At 45.3% G+C, this 19,777-nt stretch overlaps 2 protein-coding genes across 12 annotated transcripts in view; one reads left to right on the top strand and one right to left on the bottom strand.

The window, feature by feature from the left end:
- The first annotated feature begins 1,728 nt into the window (after positions 1–1,728).
- On the top strand, positions 1,729–18,590 carry SERPINA10 (serpin family A member 10). Of its 8 annotated transcripts, none has more exons than XR_009597264.1 (6): positions 1,729–1,789; positions 4,754–5,529; positions 7,352–7,625; positions 9,966–10,116; positions 11,956–14,980; positions 16,921–18,590. XR_009597264.1 is itself a non-coding variant. In XM_060401909.1 (6 exons), exons 2-5 carry the CDS (start codon positions 4,791–4,793, stop codon positions 14,933–14,935), a joined length of 1,233 nt encoding a protein of 410 aa, XP_060257892.1. In that variant the 5' UTR covers positions 1,729–1,789; positions 4,758–4,790; the 3' UTR covers positions 14,936–14,980; positions 16,921–18,590. The 8 variants fall into 8 exon arrangements, 7 of the variants coding, with proteins under 7 accessions (XP_060257892.1, XP_042091358.1, XP_060257890.1 ...); XM_060401909.1 differs by having other exon boundaries at positions 4,758–5,529; positions 14,867–14,980; XM_042235424.2 differs by having other exon boundaries at positions 14,867–14,980.
- PPP4R4 (protein phosphatase 4 regulatory subunit 4) overlaps positions 15,819–19,777 on the bottom strand; it is a 103,727-nt gene continuing 99,768 nt past the window's right edge. For all 4 annotated transcript variants that reach the window (XM_042235416.1, XM_042235417.1, XM_027957357.2 and 1 more), the window contains one exon: positions 15,819–16,911. In XM_042235416.1, coding sequence (XP_042091350.1) covers positions 16,887–16,911 — 25 coding nt within the window. In that variant the 3' untranslated portion in view covers positions 15,819–16,886. The remainder of the gene's footprint in view (positions 16,912–19,777) is intronic.

The raw sequence follows: 19,777 nt of genomic DNA, 5'->3' as shown, positions 1-19,777 counted from the left end.
CACCTCTGAATCCCCTGTGAGCGCTGTGCTCCACACCCTCCATGCTCACTAGTTCCTCCCAGGCGTTTGCCCCAAGCAGAAGCCCGTCACCCCCAGCAGGAAGCAGACCCTGCCTCCTGGTTGCCAGCCGCCCCTCAGCTGCAGAACTCCAGGGGCCGGAAGGAGAGGCTGGCTCCTGTGCTGAGCCTAGAACCCTGGCCCAGCCTCATCTGCCTGCACCCTTCACTTTGGCCTCTTCAGGCAGCCATTCTCAACAGAGCAAGTATTTCCCCAGAGGAACACTCTGGAAACTTGCTGGGGGCACTTCTGATTTCCACAACCATTTGGAGCAGCGTTATTGGGTTTCCATGAGTGCGGGCCAGACATGCCAGATATACTGGAAACGCACAGACCTGTCCCCCACAATGAAGTGGCGTCACGTGACTGCAATGTCCCGCCGCAAGTCCACGTGGATGGAACATTTGAAAACCCATTAATAAATGATCTGAGCCCAGACTCTCACAGGGCCACAGGTATTTTAGCTCAGCTAAAAACACCATCCCCCCCACCACCACCAATTTTTAATTCCCAAGGAATTGCCTATGAAAATAAATCAGAGGAAGATTTGTATGTTGTTTTGGAGGAACTGAACGTGACTCACCATTGCAGAAAGCCGCATCGCTGGTAGTGACCGTGGCTGCGGCGTGGAAGGGCCAATATGACAGGTGCGCAGCAGAGAGTGCTCCCACCTGGTCCCGCATCTGACAGTATCGCTGCCGCTTCTAGGGTAGTCACGGCAGAGCATAATTAAAGAAACGTTATCTTCTCACAGTTTCCTTTTCCCCTCCATATTATAAAGCATTATTATTATTTTTTAAATGTTGTGGGTAGATTCTATTAACTACAAATTTCACTTCAGAGTAGTAAAGGGCACATAAAATATTTATATTATCAAAAAGAGTCCAACAGTCTAACAGTCTAACAGTTTGAGGATTTTAGTCTTAGAAGTCCATTGACCTGGTGAAGCAGAGAATTAACCTTGAAATAGGCTCTTTATGGCTGGTGGTGATTAAAGGGTCTGTCTCTCCCACTGCGGGGGGTGGGGAGGGCACGGGGGGCTTCTCAGGTGGCACAGTGGTAAAGAATCTGCCTGCCAGTGCAGGATATGGAACAGACGTGGGTTCCGTCCCTGGGTAGGGAAGGTCCCTTGGAGAAGGAAATGGTAACCCATTCCAGTATTCTTGCCTGGAGAATCCCCATGGACGGAGGAGGCTGGTGGGCTACAATCCATGGGGTCACAAAGAGTTGGACACAACTTAGCAACTAAACAACGACAGCTCTCCCAGTGGACTGAAAAGTTCCCTGGGAGGTGCTGGGGGCAGGCCTTATTCATTTCTGCCTTCCCTCCTCACACGGAGCCCAGCTTTGAGTTGGGGACCCAGGAGGCCTCCATGGGATCCAGCCCTTCCTTCCTGCGAGGTGTTCAGCACCTGCAGCAACTATGTCCCACGAGGAGCTGGATCTCACTAGGGTGCTGCCTGGGTTGAGAAGCAGAGGCTCTCATGGAGGAATTGCCCGAGTCAGGAGTGCAGGATTACAGGGGATTATGGGAAGCTTTTCTCTGCATCTTGGCTTTCCCAGAAACACCACCATCTCCAAGCAGAATGTTAATCAGTAACAGCCCCCCGGGGGCAAGGGGGTCACACTTTGGAATAGCAAATATTTACTGCAGGCTTCCAGCTACAAGCCCTAACCTTCTGTCTTTGCCCTGAATGAAGGACCTTCCCAGGCACCAGGTGGCCTCTCACTGGTAAGAACAGTGGATCAAAGGGAGGCTTCACAGTGTCTGCCTAATGAAGAATAGGGAGAGAAGACCTGTCCTCTCTGGGTGGGTTCCCAGGGGAGGGGGTGGCAACCTGGGCAGCGCTGATCCCTCATTCCTGGACTGGATGGGGCGGGCAAGGAGGTGGGGGTGGTAAGAGGCTTGTTGTAGACACAGGAGGCTTCTTCCGCAGAGAGGAGGCCAGTGGAAGAGGCTTTGAAGGCTTGAGATGTCATGCCCACAACACTCCATGCAAGCCCCACATAGCTCCCTGGCCTTCTTCTCAGAGACCTGTCTGCCCGAGCAAGTGAGTTCCTGCTGCTTCCAGATTTGGGGGTGGGTTTGCAGCTCCAGGTACATTCAGGGCTGAGAAGTGGTGTGTGAGTGGTGGGTTTATTACTACTCAGGTTCTAGAGTGCCATATCTCTGTGTCATCCTTAAAAAAAAGTCTTTTAATTTTTTTTATTTATTTATTTTTGGCTGTGCTGGGTCTTCATTGCTGCACGGATTTTTGTCTAGCTGTGGCAACCAGGGGCTACTCTCGAGTTTGCAGTCCATGGATATCTCATTGCAGTGGCTTCTCATGCGGGGTACGGGCTCCAGATGGGCAGGCTTCAGTAGTTGCAGTACGTGGGCTCAGTAGCTGTGGCTCATGGGCTTTGCTCCATGGCATATGGGATCTTCCCAGAGCAGGGATTGAACCCATGTCTCCTGCATTGGGAGGCGGATTCTTTACCACTGAGCCACCTGGGAAGCCCCTTAGAAAGTGAAAGTGTTAGTCACTCAGTTGTGTCTGACTCTTTGCAACCCCATGGACTGTAGCCTGCCAGGCTCCTCGATTCATGGGATTCTCCAGGCAAGAATACTGGAGTGAGTAGCCATTTTCTTCTCCAGGGGATCTTCCTGACCCAGGCATTGAACCTGGGTCTCCCACACTGCAGGCCGATTCTTTACCATCTGAGCCACCCGGGAAGCCCCTTAAACAAAATTAATGGCAATTACAATGAAGTGAAGATGAACAGGTTCAGGAATAGCAGAGGACTTGCAATTTGGGACAAACTGGCAAACCATAGACAATTCTCAGAGAGACAAAGGCAGGCTGGCTTTTCTTAGCTTCTGGGAGGAAGCTGGGGAGGGTTGCTTTGAACAAAAGCTCATTGGAGGAGAATGAGAGTTCAGAGTTATGGCAATTTCTTGTCGGAACCAAGTGGTGGGTAGTTTGCTGTTACTAAGGTATGTGGAACTCTTCTTCCTGCTGATCATGAATACTGAGATGAGTGGGAATGTGTGAGAACCCACCCTGCCATCTCCTTCTTCAGGGGTATCTTCACAACCCAGGGATCAAACCAGCATCTCCTACATTGGCAGGCAGATTCTTTACTACTAGCACCAGTCTGTGGAAACCATCACAGACAGAAGTGACTCTGAATTTGAGAGTATCGCTGTGGGATTAATTTACAAAGGGGTACTAAAGCCTGTGATATAATGAAGGCATGAATCTGGGTACATTTGGTACACTCCAGCAGGTCTTTACCCAGCACATTTAATGCTGGAGTTACCTTTAGAGTGCAGGCTTGCCATTTAGAACTGGGCAAAGCTTCCTAAGTGCTCACAGAAAACAGAGGAGTATTTCGCTGAGTAAGGTCATGCCACTCAAGCAATGGAAAGAACGAGGCCCTGGATCCTATGACACTGTTTAGCAAAAGCCAAAGCAATGTGCTAAGTCCCGGAGCCAGGGTTCATCTTGTAGCCGGCCCAGCGAGGACACAGGCCTCTGCGTCCACAAGAGGCCGGGGAACCTCACCCCGCCAGCACATTTTGCTTCAGGTGGCCTGGCTGAGTGAAGGTCTCTGCTGATAGAAACTCTGTGAGGCCTGTGGCCTCCCTTGGCCTGTGTGTCCTGCGCTGAGTGGTCCTGCCCCACCCAAGCCCTCCTGGGGCAGTGGGTTCAGAAGAGAGCGAGGGTGCATCTCAGTGACCTTCCAAGCCAGCCTCTGGTGGTGTCAACACCAGGAGCCCCGTGTGGCCCATGGGGGTTTATTCAGATGGAAACTCCAGGTGATCGGGAGCTAGGCTCTGTGCCCAAGGATGAGAGGGAGGCCAGAGAGGGGGCAGTGGTGGGGAGTGTGGTGTATGGAGACCCACTGCCCAAGCTGGAGGGCTGGCTCCGCTAGAACAGGCAGCCTCAGAGTGGGCGAGAGGACGCACTTCACAGGTTGAGGGTTAGGTGAGACAGTCCAAGCAGAGTTTAGCCCGGGCCCGAGTGGTTTGAATTGGCTCATCATCCGTTCCTATCCTGGGGGGCTCTGGAGAGAGTGAAGGCAGGAAGTCCTGAGAGGAGCTCTGTGACTGGGTCCCAGGGCTGGGCCGAGCGCTGTAGGGGAGGCACGGGGGGTTTATTGCAGAATCAGGCAAACTCAGCATTCATCCTTGCCCCATGGCCCCCCAGACCCTCTAAGTCCCCAGCCAAAGGCCAAGGTCCAAGTCCCCACAGCCCAGCTTGAACAGGCTGCCCTATTGCCCAGCGATCCAGGGCAGCGAATGAAGCAAGTAGACAGGGAAAGCTCTGGGAAGATCTCCCAATTCCCGGCGCTGCTGTGACCAGCACCCAGTGAGGCCGAGGACCCACACCGCATTCCCTCACATCCCCTCCCTTCTTGGCTGCCTGCCATTCTCCTGGGAGGAACTGGGATGGGTGAGGACAGCTGGGGCAGCCTGATCCCTGATGGAAACGAGAGGAGGTTTCTCTCCATGAAATAAGGTATCTCCCCTCCCACCGACTCAGGTAACAAATGTGACCCTAATTGCTCAGGGTCTCCCCAGCCCTGCCTCGGGGGCATAAGCCCTGACCCCCCAGGAAAGAAGCAGGGTCACCGGAGGAGCTATACCAGGACCCAGGGAGGAGGTGGGCATCAGACATTAAGCACAATCTCTGCCTTCTTTTCTCCCAAGGAAGGCTTGCTGCTGACTGGGCCTCCACGCTGCCCCGATGCGGGTGGTGCTGAGCCTCCCGCTGGCCTGCCTCCTGGCCCAGGCGTGGCTGGCGCCTGGTTCCACCCTTGCTTCCCACTCGCCAGAGGCCCAGGAAGGGCTGGAGACTCTGCTGACCCCCAGGGCCCAAAACAAGACCAGCCAGACCAGTGAGAGACCATGGGCTCCAGATGAGGAGAAGGGGGAGGAAGACTCCCCCTGGCTGTCAGCCAAGGGGCAGCAGTTCTCCAGGGAGGCCTCCAACTTGGGGTTCAGCCTGCTACGTAAGATCTCCCTGAAGCATGATGGCAACGTGGTTTTCTCCCCCCTCGGCCTGGCCTGGGCCATGGCTGCGTTGACTCTGGGGGCCAGGGGGCACAGCAGAGCCCAGCTGGAGGGACTCCTCTTGCAGGCCTGGAACCAGACCCGGCCCGCGGTGAACCAGACCCGAACACCGCGCCTGCCTGCCCTCTTCAAGAGGCTACGAGAGAGCCTCTCCCATAACCCAGAGCTGGGCCTGGCCCAGGGGAGTTTCGCCTTCATCCACAAGGACTTTGACATCAGAGAGACCTTCCTCAATCTCTCCAAGAGGTATTTCGATATGGAGTGTGTGACTGTGAATTTTCGCAACACTTCCCAGGCCAAAAGGCTCATGAATCATTACGTGAACCAAGAGACGCAGGGGAAACTTCCCAAACTCTTTGATGAGATTAATCCTGACACCAGATTAATTCTTGTGGATTACATCTTGTTCAAAGGTACTTGGATAACATTCTGCTCTTCCAGAGCCGTGGGTCTCTTCGCCTGTCTCTTCCTTTCCTGCTGGGCCTGTGTCCAGTTGATGCCAAGGGATTTCCTAGGAACATGTTGTTCTCAGGTTTCACAAACAGATTGAAACATGCATTGAACAGGTAGGATGTACCGGGCACAGCGCCAGACAATGTGTCCATTTGATGCCCCTGCCCTGGGGCCCCTGCGTGCCTGCAGGGCTTACTGCTAGTTTTCTAAGCATATCTACACAGCTCTCCTCTGACATTCAGACCTGGGGAACCTTCTGGGTTTCTGATCATCTGAGATATTTAAGGTTGCATCTTTGCTCCTTCACCCTCTACTTCTGTGACCTGGGGCAAGTGACAAAATCCCTTGGCCTTGGATTCTCAGTATAGAAAATGCAGACTCTCCCACCTCCTATAGAGAAGTGAGGCTCAGAGAAATTGGCTAGATCAAGGTCACAGGGTAAACAGCAGAAGCTGACCTCAGATGAGGGGTTCATCCCAGGTCCTTTCCATCCTGCCTTTCTCAGGGAGCACTGGCTTTGCATGGCCACCGTTGTAGCAGGAAGGTGACACCAGGGGGCTTGCAATGTCCGGGAGGAGGACTTTCATTGAGCCAGGCCAGACAGATGTCTGTGTGTAGAGCTGTGTGCCTGCATGCTGGCGGCCTCCTCTGGGTTGTGTGGCTGCTTGTCGACAAGGCGCCCCTCCCCTGAGCCTCACTGAGCACAGGATGGGTGGCAATGTCATCATTTCTGCCCCAGTGGCCTCTGTTTGCACATTATATGCACCAAAGGAGTGGTCAGAGAGCCCTTCCTGCACACAGGCCTGTGGCCAGGCCCAAAGTCTTCTCCAGGTTGGAGCTAACCCACCACAAGGAAATGAGTGTAGACAGAAGTGGGTCCTTCGGGCATCATCTGGAATGAGTGACTTTTGCTCACCCTGTGTTTTGTCCAGAACGTGAGGGAGCCATAGGTGGTTAGGAGACATCTCCTTGCTTCAGTGCGTGATTCCAGCAGAACTTTGGGTAGATTCGTGTGTGTGTGTGTGTGTGTGTGCGTGTGTGTGTGTGTGTGTGTAATGGGCTTCTCTTGTGGCTCAGTTGGTAAAGAATCCGCCTGCAATGCGGAAGACCTGGATTCAGTCATGGGTTGGGAAGATCCCCTGGAGGAGGGAAAGGCTACCCACTCTAGTATTCTGGCCTGGAGAATTCCATGGACTGTTTAGTCCATGGCGTCGCAGAGTCGGACACGACTAAGCGACTTTCACCACTTTAGTTTTGGCTGTTAGGTCTCTGTTTTGTCACGCTCCATAGTTGTGGCACTCGGGCTTAGTTGTCCCACAGCATGTGGGATCTTCCTGTGTCCCCTGCATTGGTCCAGGGATCAAACCCATGTCCCCTGCATTGGAAGGCGGATTCTGAACCACAGGACAAGGGAGGTCCCTGGGTTCATTTTTTGCCAGTTTGGAAAGAAGCCTGGGAAAGGCTGATCTTTAGGAAATGTATTCCGGCTGCCTGCATCCAGGCATGCTTAAGCCACTTTACTCATGTCCAACTTTGTGAGACCACATGGGCTATAGGCCCCCAGGCCCTTCTGTCCATGGGGATTCTCCAGACAAGAATATTGGAGTGGGTTGCCATGCTTTCCTCCTGACTGCCTGAGCTGTGGTCAAAACAAATCCAATAAGGATACCTGTCCTAGTTGGGCAGAAAGGGGGATGGAACCCTGGCCCTTTATTACTTTGGCAGGAAGGATGCTTTAGGGGAGGATCGTTTCCACAATGAGCTCCTTTCTTACCTGTTCAGGGAAATGGCTGATCCCTTTTGACCCTGCTCTTACCGAAATGGACACTTTCTACCTGGACAAGTACAAGGTGGTCAAGGTGCCCATGATGTACAGGTCAGGCAAGTTTGCCTCCACTTTTGATAAGAATTTTGGTTGCCATGTCCTCAAGCTGCCCTACCGAGGAAATGCCTCCATGCTGGTGGTCCTCATGGGGAGGATAGGCGACCATCTCACCCTTGAAGACTACCTGACCACAGACCTGGTGGACACGTGGCTCAGGAACATGAAAACCAGGTACGGCTCTCCTGTCGCCCAGCTCAGCCTCTCCTTCCCTGTGGGCACTCCCAATTTCATTCTGTGCCTGTCCTGCCCCACGGTGGGCTCCCTGATGGCAGGGGCTGCCTTTGTCCTCTTTTCCACTCTGTCACTGTCTATCACACTGCGTGGCTCCTTGTTCACTCGGCCAGTCCTTATCAAGGCTCTTCCACTTGTCAGGCATTGTGATGCGTGCGCGATGCTAGCCCTCCTCACGGAGCTCACGTTCTACTGAGGTGTAGGTGGGCAGCAGGGAAGGCCAGGCCAAGAAGATAGATGTAAGCAAACACTTAAGATGAAGGAGGGCTGTCAGGGTGCCCTGGGAGAGAGAAGAGTTACAGGCAAAAGTGTGAAAGTTCTGGGTTAGGAGTGTGCTTGGTGGGTTTGAGGCACAATGAGGTGGCTGGTGAGGCTGCAGCAGTTTGGACATGAGGTTGCAGGGGAACCAGCAGCCGTCACCCAGGACTGTACATTACAGGCCCTGGGAAACACATGGGCTTTTTCAAAAGAGATGAGAAGCCACTGGAGTCAGGCTGAGGGGCAACATGGTCTGTGCTTGTTAAGAAAAGACACTGGGGCCATGTAGGAGGAGCAAGGGGACCAGTCACGTGGTCAGCGTAAGCACCCAGATCAGGATGCTCGGCAGGTAGTGGCAGTGGAGGTAAGGAGGAGCAGGTCCTGGATCTGTGAACCTGGAAGTCACAGGATTGGCCCATGGACTGGAATGTGGGTGAGAGAGAAGAGGGAGAGTCAAAGATGAAGCCTTTGGCCTTAGCAACTGGAAAGATTTGCCACGTACTGAAAACGGAGACTGTGGGACGAACATGCCGAGGGGTATGTGCAAAAGCTCAGCTGGAAAGAGCTGGATCAGAAATACCTATAGACAGCCGGGTGGGGATATCAAAATGGCAACAGCTGGATATCAAAGACTGGATCTGGTGTGTGCAGGGCGAGGTCCAGGCTGGGGAGTCAGCAGCACAAAAATGGAACCATGAGACCAGATGCGAGGACCTGGAGAGGAGGCTGAGCACAGAGAGCAGGGGTGGGAGCACAGGGCAGGCTCGCAAATGCTTGTGGAATAAATCAATCCACCCGTCAGGGTACAAGGAAGTTAGCACCAGTAAGGAGGCCAAGGCGATGCCTCCTGAATCCGTCACTCTAGAATCTGACGCAGAGGGGAGTTCAGCTAAAGGTCCCAGTGTTCATTTTATCTTCATTCCTCTTCTTCAAATCCTTAGAGCCTAGCAAAGGACTTCAACGTAGTAAGCCCTCAACAAATGTTCAGGTGCATCAATTTATATATTCAAGACCTGTCATGTCCTGAGTATGGGCCCTGCCCAGCTCTACAAGAGGGGAAGAAAGAAGGGTTGAGGGGGCAAAAGGAAATGAATATTCATTGGGCCTCTACTCTACACCAGACATTGTTCTGGGTGCTTAACATATGTTATGTCATTGACTCCTCTGAAGAACGCTGAAATCCGTATTGGTATTTTGGCTGTACTTCACAGATGAAGACACTGGGACTTCTTTAAGACTAACTTAGTACCAGTCAGTAGTTTACATCCTTTTATTTTTGAGCCACAGAATCCATCTTTCTAAACAAGGGTAAGAACTCCAATGTGCATCTTTACAGGTGGCATAGAAAGACCTGAATGGGCTTTTTGGCCAACTCTAGCTAGATAGGCAGAGAGAGAGAGAGAGAGAGAGAGAGAGAGAGAGAGAGAGAGAGAGAGAGAGAGAGAGAGAGAGAGAGAGAGAGAGACTGATTAGAGTTTCTCTGGCTAAAAATAAATAGGGGGTTGAAAATTTCCTTTTTTCCCCTCCCCCCATCCATTCCCAGACTCCCAAGTTTCTCCTGGAATCCTAGGAGTCTGCAGAATAGGGACTGGAAACAGCCATCCTCCAGGAGTCTGCAGGATTCACTGCAGGAGATATTTGGTTGGGTTGTTTTTAAGACACAGGGAAATGGATACAAGTATGGCTGCTGATCTGCTAAGTCGCTTCAGTCGTGTCCGACTCTGTGCAACCCCACAGACAGCAGCCCATCAGGCCGACAAAGTATGGCATCTTTTCCTAAAGAGAATGTGAGTCATTGACTGGGAAATAAAACTGGTTTCCTGAAGCAGAAGTAATACATATTTGATAAGTCAGAACTCTCTTCTCTGAGTCAGACCATTACAAAAGGGCAGAATGAGCTACAGTCAACTGAAGGAGACTTGTTACTAGGAATAATCTTGGAGGAAGGTGAAGTGACCTTTTTAGTGTTCAGAATCTAAGATTTTTGTCTATGGTTCACCATTATATGTACTTGTATCACAGAAAAATGGAAGTTTTCTTTCCAAAGTTCAAGTTAGACCAGAAGTATAAGATGCATGAGCTGCTTAAACAGATGGGAGTCCAAAGAATCTTCTTACCCTGGGCTGACCTAAGGGATCTCACGGTTACTGAAAGAAATCTGAAAGTTTCCAAGGTAAGTCAGGCTCTTCCAGGGGAGTCTAAGAGAACAAATATTTTTCCATTCCACTGAATGTCGATAAAAGGCCAAGTTGTAGTAGAAAAGTGAAAGTCACTCAGTCATGTCCAACTCTTTGCGACCCCATAGACTATACAGTCCATGGAATTCTCCAGGCCAGAATACTGGAGTGAGTAGCCTTTCCCTTCTCCAGGGGATCTTCCCAACCCAGGGATGGAACCCAGGTCTCCCGCACTCTAGGCGGATTCTTTACCAGCTGAGCCACAAGGGAAGCCTTGTAGTAGAAAACTAGATTAAAATTCCCAAAGACTTGAAACAGCGCCTAAGCTGGATGTTTGAAGAATTTGGAGCTACTTTATTAAAACATCTGTTTAACTAATTTTTGTAGAGCTCCCTCTCTTCTTTCTCAGTGCTTAAGGAGAAATTTACCCCCAAATGGAATTGGTTCACAGATTCACTTAGAATTCCATGAAACTGTACCACCTTACCGTTTTATTCATTTATTTGGGTGGGTGGAGGGGCTGCACTCTGCAGCATGGGGGATCTTCGTTTCCTGACCAGGAATTGAACCCATACTCCCTGCAGTGGAAGGGTCATCTTAACCACTTGACTGCCAGTGAAGTCCACTGCTTTGGAGAGGGAAGAAAACCCCAGAGGTTATCTGCCTAACTTCCTGCCTCTTGTGAAAACCCCCTCTGATATATCCCTACAAAACAATCTTCCAGTTTTGTTTTTTAATGTTTGCAGTGAAAGCAGCCCAATCCACAAATGGCAAAAACTGTTTTTGAGTTTTATTCATATATATATTTTGACCTGTAATTCCCCCAACTTACATTCTTTGTCCCTAGTTCTGCCTCTATAGCATCCAACACATGCATTTCTGCTACAAACACATGAAAGATTGAAGAAATGTGTTTTGGTTTTAGAGCTTAAATTCTAAATTATTGATATTTTCCCTTTGTTTACTCCAGGAAGGGAATTTTCACTCCAGGAACTTAAGAGAATGTCTAGGTATTATTATTAACACAGTTTTCATTATCTTCTTTTAGAATAATTATACAGGTCCATTACGCACATCACATGAGGTTCTTGGACAAAAGGGCCTCACAAACGGGACAGGTGGCCTATATCCAGGCCACCTGAGTTCAGAAAGACTTCAAGGACCCAGAGGCTTGCTCAGGGGACACTTTAGAGTGGTACCAAGTTCTAGGAAACTGCTACAGAAGAATAACCACATTCCTGCCCCACCTCCCTCCCACCCCTTGCCTGCCAGAAAGAAGGTCAAAGTTCTCAGGGGTTCCAGACAGCTTGAAACCTTCCAGGAGGAATATCAGCTCAGTTCACAAACCAGTAACACAGAGACTTACCTGGTGGTCCACTGGTTAAGACTCCACACTCCCAATGCAGGGGGCTTGGGTTCGATCCCTGCTCAGGGAACTAGATTCCACATGCTGGAACTAAGGGTTTGCATGCCACAGCTAAGACCCGGTACAGCCAAATGAATAAATATTTTTAAAAATCAGTAGCACAAAGTGCATGCTCAGTATTTGTTGATTTGATCCATGTGTGTGTGAAATGGCCAGCCACAGAATCCTCACGTCCCTGGCCAGAATGAACTTCACAATCGGGTTCCTTGTGTCTCCTGGTGTTTGAGGGGCTTCTGAGGCAGTTGCTAGGGCAACCACAGACCATTCCTCTCTGCAGATGAGCTCTATACCAATACATCCTGAGAGCACAGCCCCGTGGGTAAGGACCATAACAAAAAGTGTTCAGGGATTCAGTGAATCCTATTCTCCATGAGCAGACAAACTGTCTTCCACATATTTCCTTTCCTAGGTTTTACAAAGAGCTATGATTGAGGTGGATGAAGAAGGTACAGAGGCAATGGCAGGAACCCTATTAGAAATCACTGCTTATTACATGCCTCCCATCATCAGAGTGGACCGGCCATTTCTCTTCATCATCTATGAAGAAACCTCCAGAACCGTGCTATTTCTGGGCCGGGTGGTGAATCCGACTCTCCTGTGATTTACAGCACGCGTGAGTCCTTGGAGGTACAGCGATCCGAGGTGTCTGAATCCACACAGGACACTGGCACTGGGTGTCTGAATCTACACAGGACATTGGCACTGGGTGTTCCCCCTTGTTCTCAAGCGCTAATTTGAGCCATTCTTGGATCTGCATATGAAATTCAAGCTTATTTTAAGGAGATGTTTGTATGAGCTGGCTGGTATTTTAAGCCTGTTTCTAAGAGCCTATGTTATTAACTGAAACCATCTTGGTATCTGGACTCAGCAGAACTCTATTTCAAGATGAAGTCTTTGGGAAAACAAGTACATATTCTCCACGGGTCATGTGCTTCACTCCCTTTACTGTTCCCTGGTGCGAATTAGTGTTTTATTTTAACCTACTATAGAATAATTTCTTGGCGACTAAAATTAGAAAAAAATAGCTGTAGTCAGGCCTGATCACAGCATCTGCCACCATGTGGCTTTGTCTACTCCATGAAGCCATTAACTGAGCTACAGATCTTCCAGTTCAATCTCCTAATTTTATTATAAAAGCCAAGAAACGGGAAACTGGAGAAAAGGGCCACAGTAAGGCTTTCATGGGGCTTCCCAGGTAGTGCTAGTGGTAAAGAACCCACCTGCCAATGCAGGAGTTATTAAGAGACTCAAGTTTGATCCCTGGGTTGGGAAGATCCCCTGAAGGAAGGCACGGCAACCCACTCCAGTATTCTTGCCTGGAGAATCCCCAGAGGAGCCTGGTGGGCCACAGTCCATATGGTCTCAAAGAGTCAGACACAGCTGAGCAACTGAGCACACACGGATACATGCAAGGCTTTCATGGGCGCCAGGCCCTTTTGCCTTCGTGGATTCCTTCTTCCATTTTATACACACACACATATACATATATGTGTATATACATATATATATATACACACACATATATGTGTGTATAATAAAAATTTTATGACTGTATTTGTATAAAGGTGAATATATTCTGGGTTATATCTGTCTTTATACTAATTGCAAAGCATGGAACTCACTTATAGAGCAAGAAATAAGACATCTTCACGGGTCCCTGAAAGTACTGTGGGCCTGACGTCCTATGCCTACAGCATCTAATGGAGAAATCATACAGGGCATCTCAGAGGAAGAAAAACCAGTGCATTAATGGCAGTCAGGGCCCTGCCACTGACTCCAGGCCCCAAGCCCATTCCACTCTTTCTTCTTTCTGTCTAAAGCATCTCATGGGGTGCAGTTCAACAGGCAGCGTGTGTTCATGTCTGTTACCCATTGTGATTAAATAGAATGTAAGCATGGACTTTGTCCCAAGGGTCAAAGAAAGATAACAAAACAGCTTCTGAGCCTGTCATCTTCTGTTATAGAGATAAGAAAATATTTTAGGAGTAATTTCAGAGACTCAGGAGTAGAGTGAACTATTTTTGGAATGTCAACTAGGTTGACTAACTACCTAATTGGATTTTTATCTGTTTGCTAGCCAATTTAAATATACTTAAATTTACTGTATTAGTTATTCCTCTTATTACAACTGACAGATTTATGTGAATGGTACCTAATGTGAATAGATAATAACAATAAGCCACAGTCTAGAGACTGACTCTTTATCATTCTAAAACCTGGATATTAGTTCCTTCCTGTATGCCCTTCATGTGCACTAACTGATACCGGTAAGCCAGGCAACTCTAGAGCCTAGAAAGAAACAAAAATAGAGGACTAACTTCAGTTGACATTCTTAGTGACTTGTTACTATTCAGTTAATGACGTTCATTTGTAGAAAAATAGCAGAAAGAGAAATAAAAGAGGGCTCAGTCAAATTATTCATGTTTTCAGAAATGAAATCTAGAGAAGAAAGCCACAATACCCTCTGAAATAAACTGTGTTTAGAGAACACAATACCCTCTGAAATAAATACGGCCAAACCCAGTGATAAAAAGGTTCATTATTATCAAGGGATTCATAGAACATATACTCACACTCTTGCCTTCTCTGCATATATTTGCACAAAATGATGATGACATGGGACAACGATATCTAATGCATTACTCTTTAAGGCAGAAAATGGCCCTATTCTCTATAAAAAAATTAGTATTTCCCCACATATGCTTAAGAAGCTCCAAGGATACTAGATTTTCTAAATATGTATGCATGGTGAAAAAATGCAGGTCAAGGAAAAATGTAACTGATCTTGCAAAAAAATCTGTTTCAACCAAAGGGGAAAATTCTGAATATTCTAACAACACTTCACTGTATTTAAGGGTCAGATTTTAAAAACTGTTCCTACACAGACACATACACACCCATACTCACTTCCTAACACACATGCCACAACTGAGATCAGATTATTGAATTAATTGAATTCATTTTATCTTCATGGTATAAACCTAGTCAAGCTGAAGAGACTGTTCTATTTCAATTCAAATTATTTCACATATGCCACTGACTGTAGGTGAAATGGACTCACTCTTCCAGAATAAGGTATCTTTATAAAGCCCAGGAAGTCAAGTAACAGAATGATTTTTAAATGTGATGGTTATGGGAGCAAAGCTCTATATGCTCTTCTCTATTAAGTAAAATCTTTTTATCTCTCTCTATTTCTGCCAGTAAGATTGATTCTTATAGGTCTGTTTTTTTGCTTATAATGCTGATTAGTGACGTTCTAGAACCTATCCTTAAAACTGCAAGTTTCCATAATTAACAGAGATGTGTCTATTTCTCTGCAGCTACAGTTAGAGATGTATCTTTGTCATACAACTGGTTTAAAGGAACTATTTGATAAGCTGTTAGACTGAGAACTTCTACAAGAGTATCAATCATTTTTTCCAGTGGAAACTGAGGTACATATGGATATTCATAAATGTCACCAATTGGTTTTTTGCTCTATGTATCTGTCCTTGGAAGTATAATTTTAACAAATATTTCAACAATTTTAGAAATTATCATGTTCTCTTGGAAAAAAAGAAAACCTCTAAACATAACTTTGATTGACTGTCTTAACTGATAGTTTAGTGCCTAAGATAAGACTGCAGCTGACTTCTGTAGATTTCTGAGCTTTATAAACATTAGCGACTTTTCTGTCAAATCACTTTCTTCTTCTCCTGCATGCATGCTGAAGAAAAGGTCCTAACTCTGCTAAACTTATTACTGAACAAATAAACTAAAATTCTGCCTTTTATTTAAAGTAATGGAGTCAATGCTGACTATGAACCAAAGTGCTAGAAAAACTGATGCTGCTTTGACATCCATTACGTACCCCTGATGCTCTCTCCTAGATCATAATGTACTTGGTTCCACATTAGCGATGTTAGTAGGAAACATCACTAACATGGTTAAGTGAAATCCACAAAGATGTATGAACTAACCAGTATTGTCAAGCTTCTCATACCTAATCAATTTTTAACTACTGACCAAATGAATGGTTGAACAATTCCATTTACCTGATGGTCCTTCAATGAAAGATATTAAGCATCACTAAAACTAGCCAAAAAAAGAGGCCAGAGGTAAAGAAAGGAGGAAAACAAACACCATGAAAGCCTCATACTGAGTAGCTGCCCCCTGGGTGATTTTAGTTGATGTCTGTGCCCTTTTCTTGTTCATTACTTAAAAATAAACTGTCTTTAATTACAGAATAAAAACTGCAGAAAATACTTAAAACTGTTTTCACAAACACAGGTATCTCATTAACCTATGTTTTATTTTGGGTAAATTCATTATTCATGATTTCACATTATAAAAAGTAACCACACACGCATATGCATTCACAAATTAGATCATCTTTATCATACATCAATATATTTTTTTAAAAAAACAAATATTTTCAATATCAATATAATTATATGCTGATTGCATTTTGAAATAGAGAAGCTGACAATAGCTTCATACAGTATATCTCAAGAACTGACATTTTTAAAATTAAGAACTGTATAGGTTCCACAGGCAAATTTTGATGGAAATAATAGCATTAGTACAAATAAATGCTGTTGACATAGCTTAAGCATGATAGCTTGGAATAACAGCTGATTCAAACTAGATTCATCATTTCTAATTCAGTAAGGACAAATACAATCTAAAATGTAAACAAAGTATTTATAAAATAAATTCTTCTAGGTAACAAAGGAAATCATCAATCTATTATTTTTAAGTTAGTTGTAGCTAAAAGTTATCAGAAATCTTTGTAGAATTTTCATTGCCAAATTTTAATTTCAGAATGTCCAGGTACAACATCTTGTCACCACAATCGCAGGACTGATATAATTTCAGACAGCTGTTTGTACCCTGTTTCAGTGTGACTTTTCTATTGGGCTTAGAGATTTGTGAGAAAATGCAGTGCCTTTTTTACTCCCAAGTCCCCCTCCAAGTGATTATCTAGGTAGGGTGATTTCAGTTGATTTGGGCCTTTCATACAATTTTTAAATGCTAAACTCTAGCACAGTTAAATAGATGGTTTCCTGCACAAATAAATGCAGACTTATCTCTTTTGTAGCAGTAGTTAAAGCACATACCTAATGTTTTTTTTTTCATTACACTTCACTATAACATTGGAATTCTGTAACCACATTATTGTTCAAGAAATATATATTATACCTGCTAGGGAATATAATTTCAAATATGGAACGTTTAACAACATCAGCTGCCATTATGTATCTCTCTCTTTTCCAGTCATCAGCCATTGCTTTAGCTTTTGTTCATCAATCACATTATCTCCAGTTGTCTTTGTTTTGCCTCCTTCTTCAAGGAGATGGCCTAAGGATTGGATTTTCTGGATTTTCTTTGTCAGAAAGGAAGAAAGAAAGAAAGAAGAGAAGGAAGAAGGTGGAGGGAGAGAAGAAAAGAAGAAAAAAGAAAACAAAACATGAAAAAGTTTATCCATATGATACTTACAAAGTAAAGAAACAGATATACTCTACTATGAAAAAACCTAATATATGAGAACTGTGATTAAGTGGATAAGTGAATGACACGTTAAAGTTTACTTGGAATACCCTTTAATTACTCAATCTTATGTGCAGCTAACATAGCATTCAATTCAACTCATACTTTTCCTGTTTTTCATTTCTATAACCATAGCGGAAATTAACACAACCTAAAATTATCAATCATCTGGCCTTGTAAAACGTAACATATAATGCATTCCTAAACTTCCTTTAAGACTGATATTTTTAAATGCCAGATGTATCATCTTTATGACAATGGAAAGTTGGAGAATGTACTGCATACAATTTTTTTAAGCAGCAAAACTGAGATAATTAATACTTTCTGAAATCACTTCACAGGCTTATTTTAAGCAAAAAGGATAGATTTTCATTTGGATATGCCATAGTGCTGAATGGTGGATAAGGGTCCACAGAAACATGACTAATATCTACAGATACTGATCACCTATTGCAGTTATGTGGCACTGTGCATTCATGAGAAAGTCTAAATTAGAACCACATAACATGGAGAGAGTGTGGACTTGGAGATTCAGTTACACATTAACCAAGCAGCTGTGAGAGCAACACACCTCCTACTTCCGAATATTCAGAAAAAAAACAAACTTCACGTGACTGTTTAGCAGTGTTTGCTTCTAGATTCATTTTTTAAACAATTATATATGCAACTGATTATATAACTATATATTATAAATATTGAGCAAGATAAAATTTAGTCCATAAAAAGGAAAAGCATGCTCAACAATGACAGAACACATAAAGAAGTAATCTGAAATAATGATCAGTCGCTCAGCTGTGTCCGACTCTTTGCAGCTGCATGGACTGTAGCCTGCCAGATGCCTGTCTGTGGGAATTTTGAGGCAGGAATACTACAGTGGGTTGCCATTTCCTCCTCCAGGGGAACTTCCCGACCCAGGGATCGATTTACCCGTCGCTTGTGTCTTCTGCACTGGTAGGTGGATTCTTTACCATTGGTGCCAATAATGGAGAGCTGGTATAAGTAGATTAGACTGCAATGGTCTTTACTGTTAACAATAAATGACTATCGTATTTAGAAAGATGAGAGAATGAATTGCATTCTGCTGTTATTAAATGTGTTTTTCAATAGAAGAATTCCAGACCAGTCTTTTGAGAGGAAGAGGGTCAGGAGTGATCAAGAGGAAGGATTTCAGGATGTCAAAAGGTTAGGTGCCTCAGATGATGAACTGAGTCTGTCCCATCATTTCACAGAGGGCACAGTGAGGACCAGAGTGCTGACATGAACTGCACGTGGGAACCAGAGCACGAGGCCCATCTCTGTGGTCTCCATAGATCATTACCCTGTTCTGCCTCTATCTCAAGACTTTAAATGGAGCTTCCACAGCACAGTCATTAGAACAATAATCATAGGGCTAAGAGATTCTCTGTAGTAACACTACTAACCTGTACCATCAATATTACTATTTTCTATCAATTTTTTTCTATTATGTAGTCTACTTTTGAGCTCTATTCAATAAATATACTTCTAAGTTTTAAATGAATTTGGAATACATCTATATTTGTATATACCAATGGCCAATTAGAAATTTAGAACAAATTATAATACAGTTCAGTTCCTAAATGGGACTCCAGTATGGAGCTTCTGATGTGCAAAAAGATGGAAACTTTATTAGAAAATATTCATCAAAATATTCATGAATTACCCTGATAGCTCAGTTGGTAAAGAATCCGCCTACAATGCAGGCAGGAGACCCCAGTTTGAGTCCTGGATTGGGAAGATCCCCTGGAGAAGGGAAAGGCTACCCACTCCAGTATTCTGGCCTGGAGAATTCCATGAACTGTATAGTCCATAGGGTTGCAAAGAGTTGGACATGACTGAGCAACTTTCATTTTCACTTCATTCATGAATTAAGTGAACTATGTTTAAAAGAAAATCTGAATCCTGTTTAAATTCTCTTCTAATCAGAAGAGTCAGGTGTCCCATATGGAAGAGGAAACCTGTAACTATAGTTTGGGCATCTTGGATGAATTGCTTCTACATGGATATGACCTCTATGTTGATATTTTCCCCCCACTACCCTCTTACATGTCTAACCTAAGAGAAACAAAGGTTTCATCAATTCAAATAAGATACAACTGGTGCATAAAAAGGAGCCACGAAAGGGTTCCTTATAACTTTAAGGAACAAATGTCAGTAGAAATCTCTATCTTATTGGACCCACAACTCTAGATTATGTGCTGCAGTAGTTTCTTAACTGGCATCATTACACCCATCCTCCTGAGCACTGGCTGATTGAATACCATGACCTTAAGCTAGTTGCTTGTTTTTGCTGTTGTTTTAGTCTCTTAAGTCATATCTGACACTTTGTAACCCCATAGACTGTAGCCAGCCAGACTCCTCTGTCCATCGGATTTTCCAGGCAAGAATACTGGAGTGGGTTGCCATTTCCTTCTCCAGGGGGATCTTCCTGATGCAGAAATCGAACCCACATCTCCTACACTGCAGGCATATCTTTACTGCTGAGCCACCAGGGAAGCCCAAGCTAGTTGTTTAAAGAAATGCAAATATTTTGCAGAAAAATACATAGATCTCAGCTATTAATGGGAGCCATTTAAAGTTTCTTGTCAATTTCCTAAGGTTACAACATCTTTGCCATATATAAATTATCTTATACAAAATATGTAACATAACCAGAGGCATGTGATAACAACCATTTTAACTGA

The sequence above is a fragment of the Ovis aries genome, chromosome 18 (genome assembly GCF_016772045.2).
Source record: "Ovis aries strain OAR_USU_Benz2616 breed Rambouillet chromosome 18, ARS-UI_Ramb_v3.0, whole genome shotgun sequence".
NCBI classification, from domain to species: Eukaryota; Metazoa; Chordata; class Mammalia; order Artiodactyla; family Bovidae; genus Ovis; species Ovis aries.
Note: the sequence above shows the minus strand (reverse complement) of the source record. Positions and strands in the feature narration are given on the sequence as shown.

Bases quoted from the DNA above. Each gene is read 5' to 3' on its own strand.
- SERPINA10 (XM_027957359.3), top strand. From the start codon at position 4,791: ATGCGGGTGGTGCTGAGCCTCCCGCTGGCCTGCCTCCTGGCCCAGGCG. The intron at 5,530-7,351 runs GTACTTGGATAA...TTACCTGTTCAG, and splicing joins GGATTACATCTTGTTCAAAG to GGAAATGGCTGATCCCTTTT. The intron at 7,626-9,965 runs GTACGGCTCTCC...CTTGTATCACAG, and splicing joins CTCAGGAACATGAAAACCAG to AAAAATGGAAGTTTTCTTTC.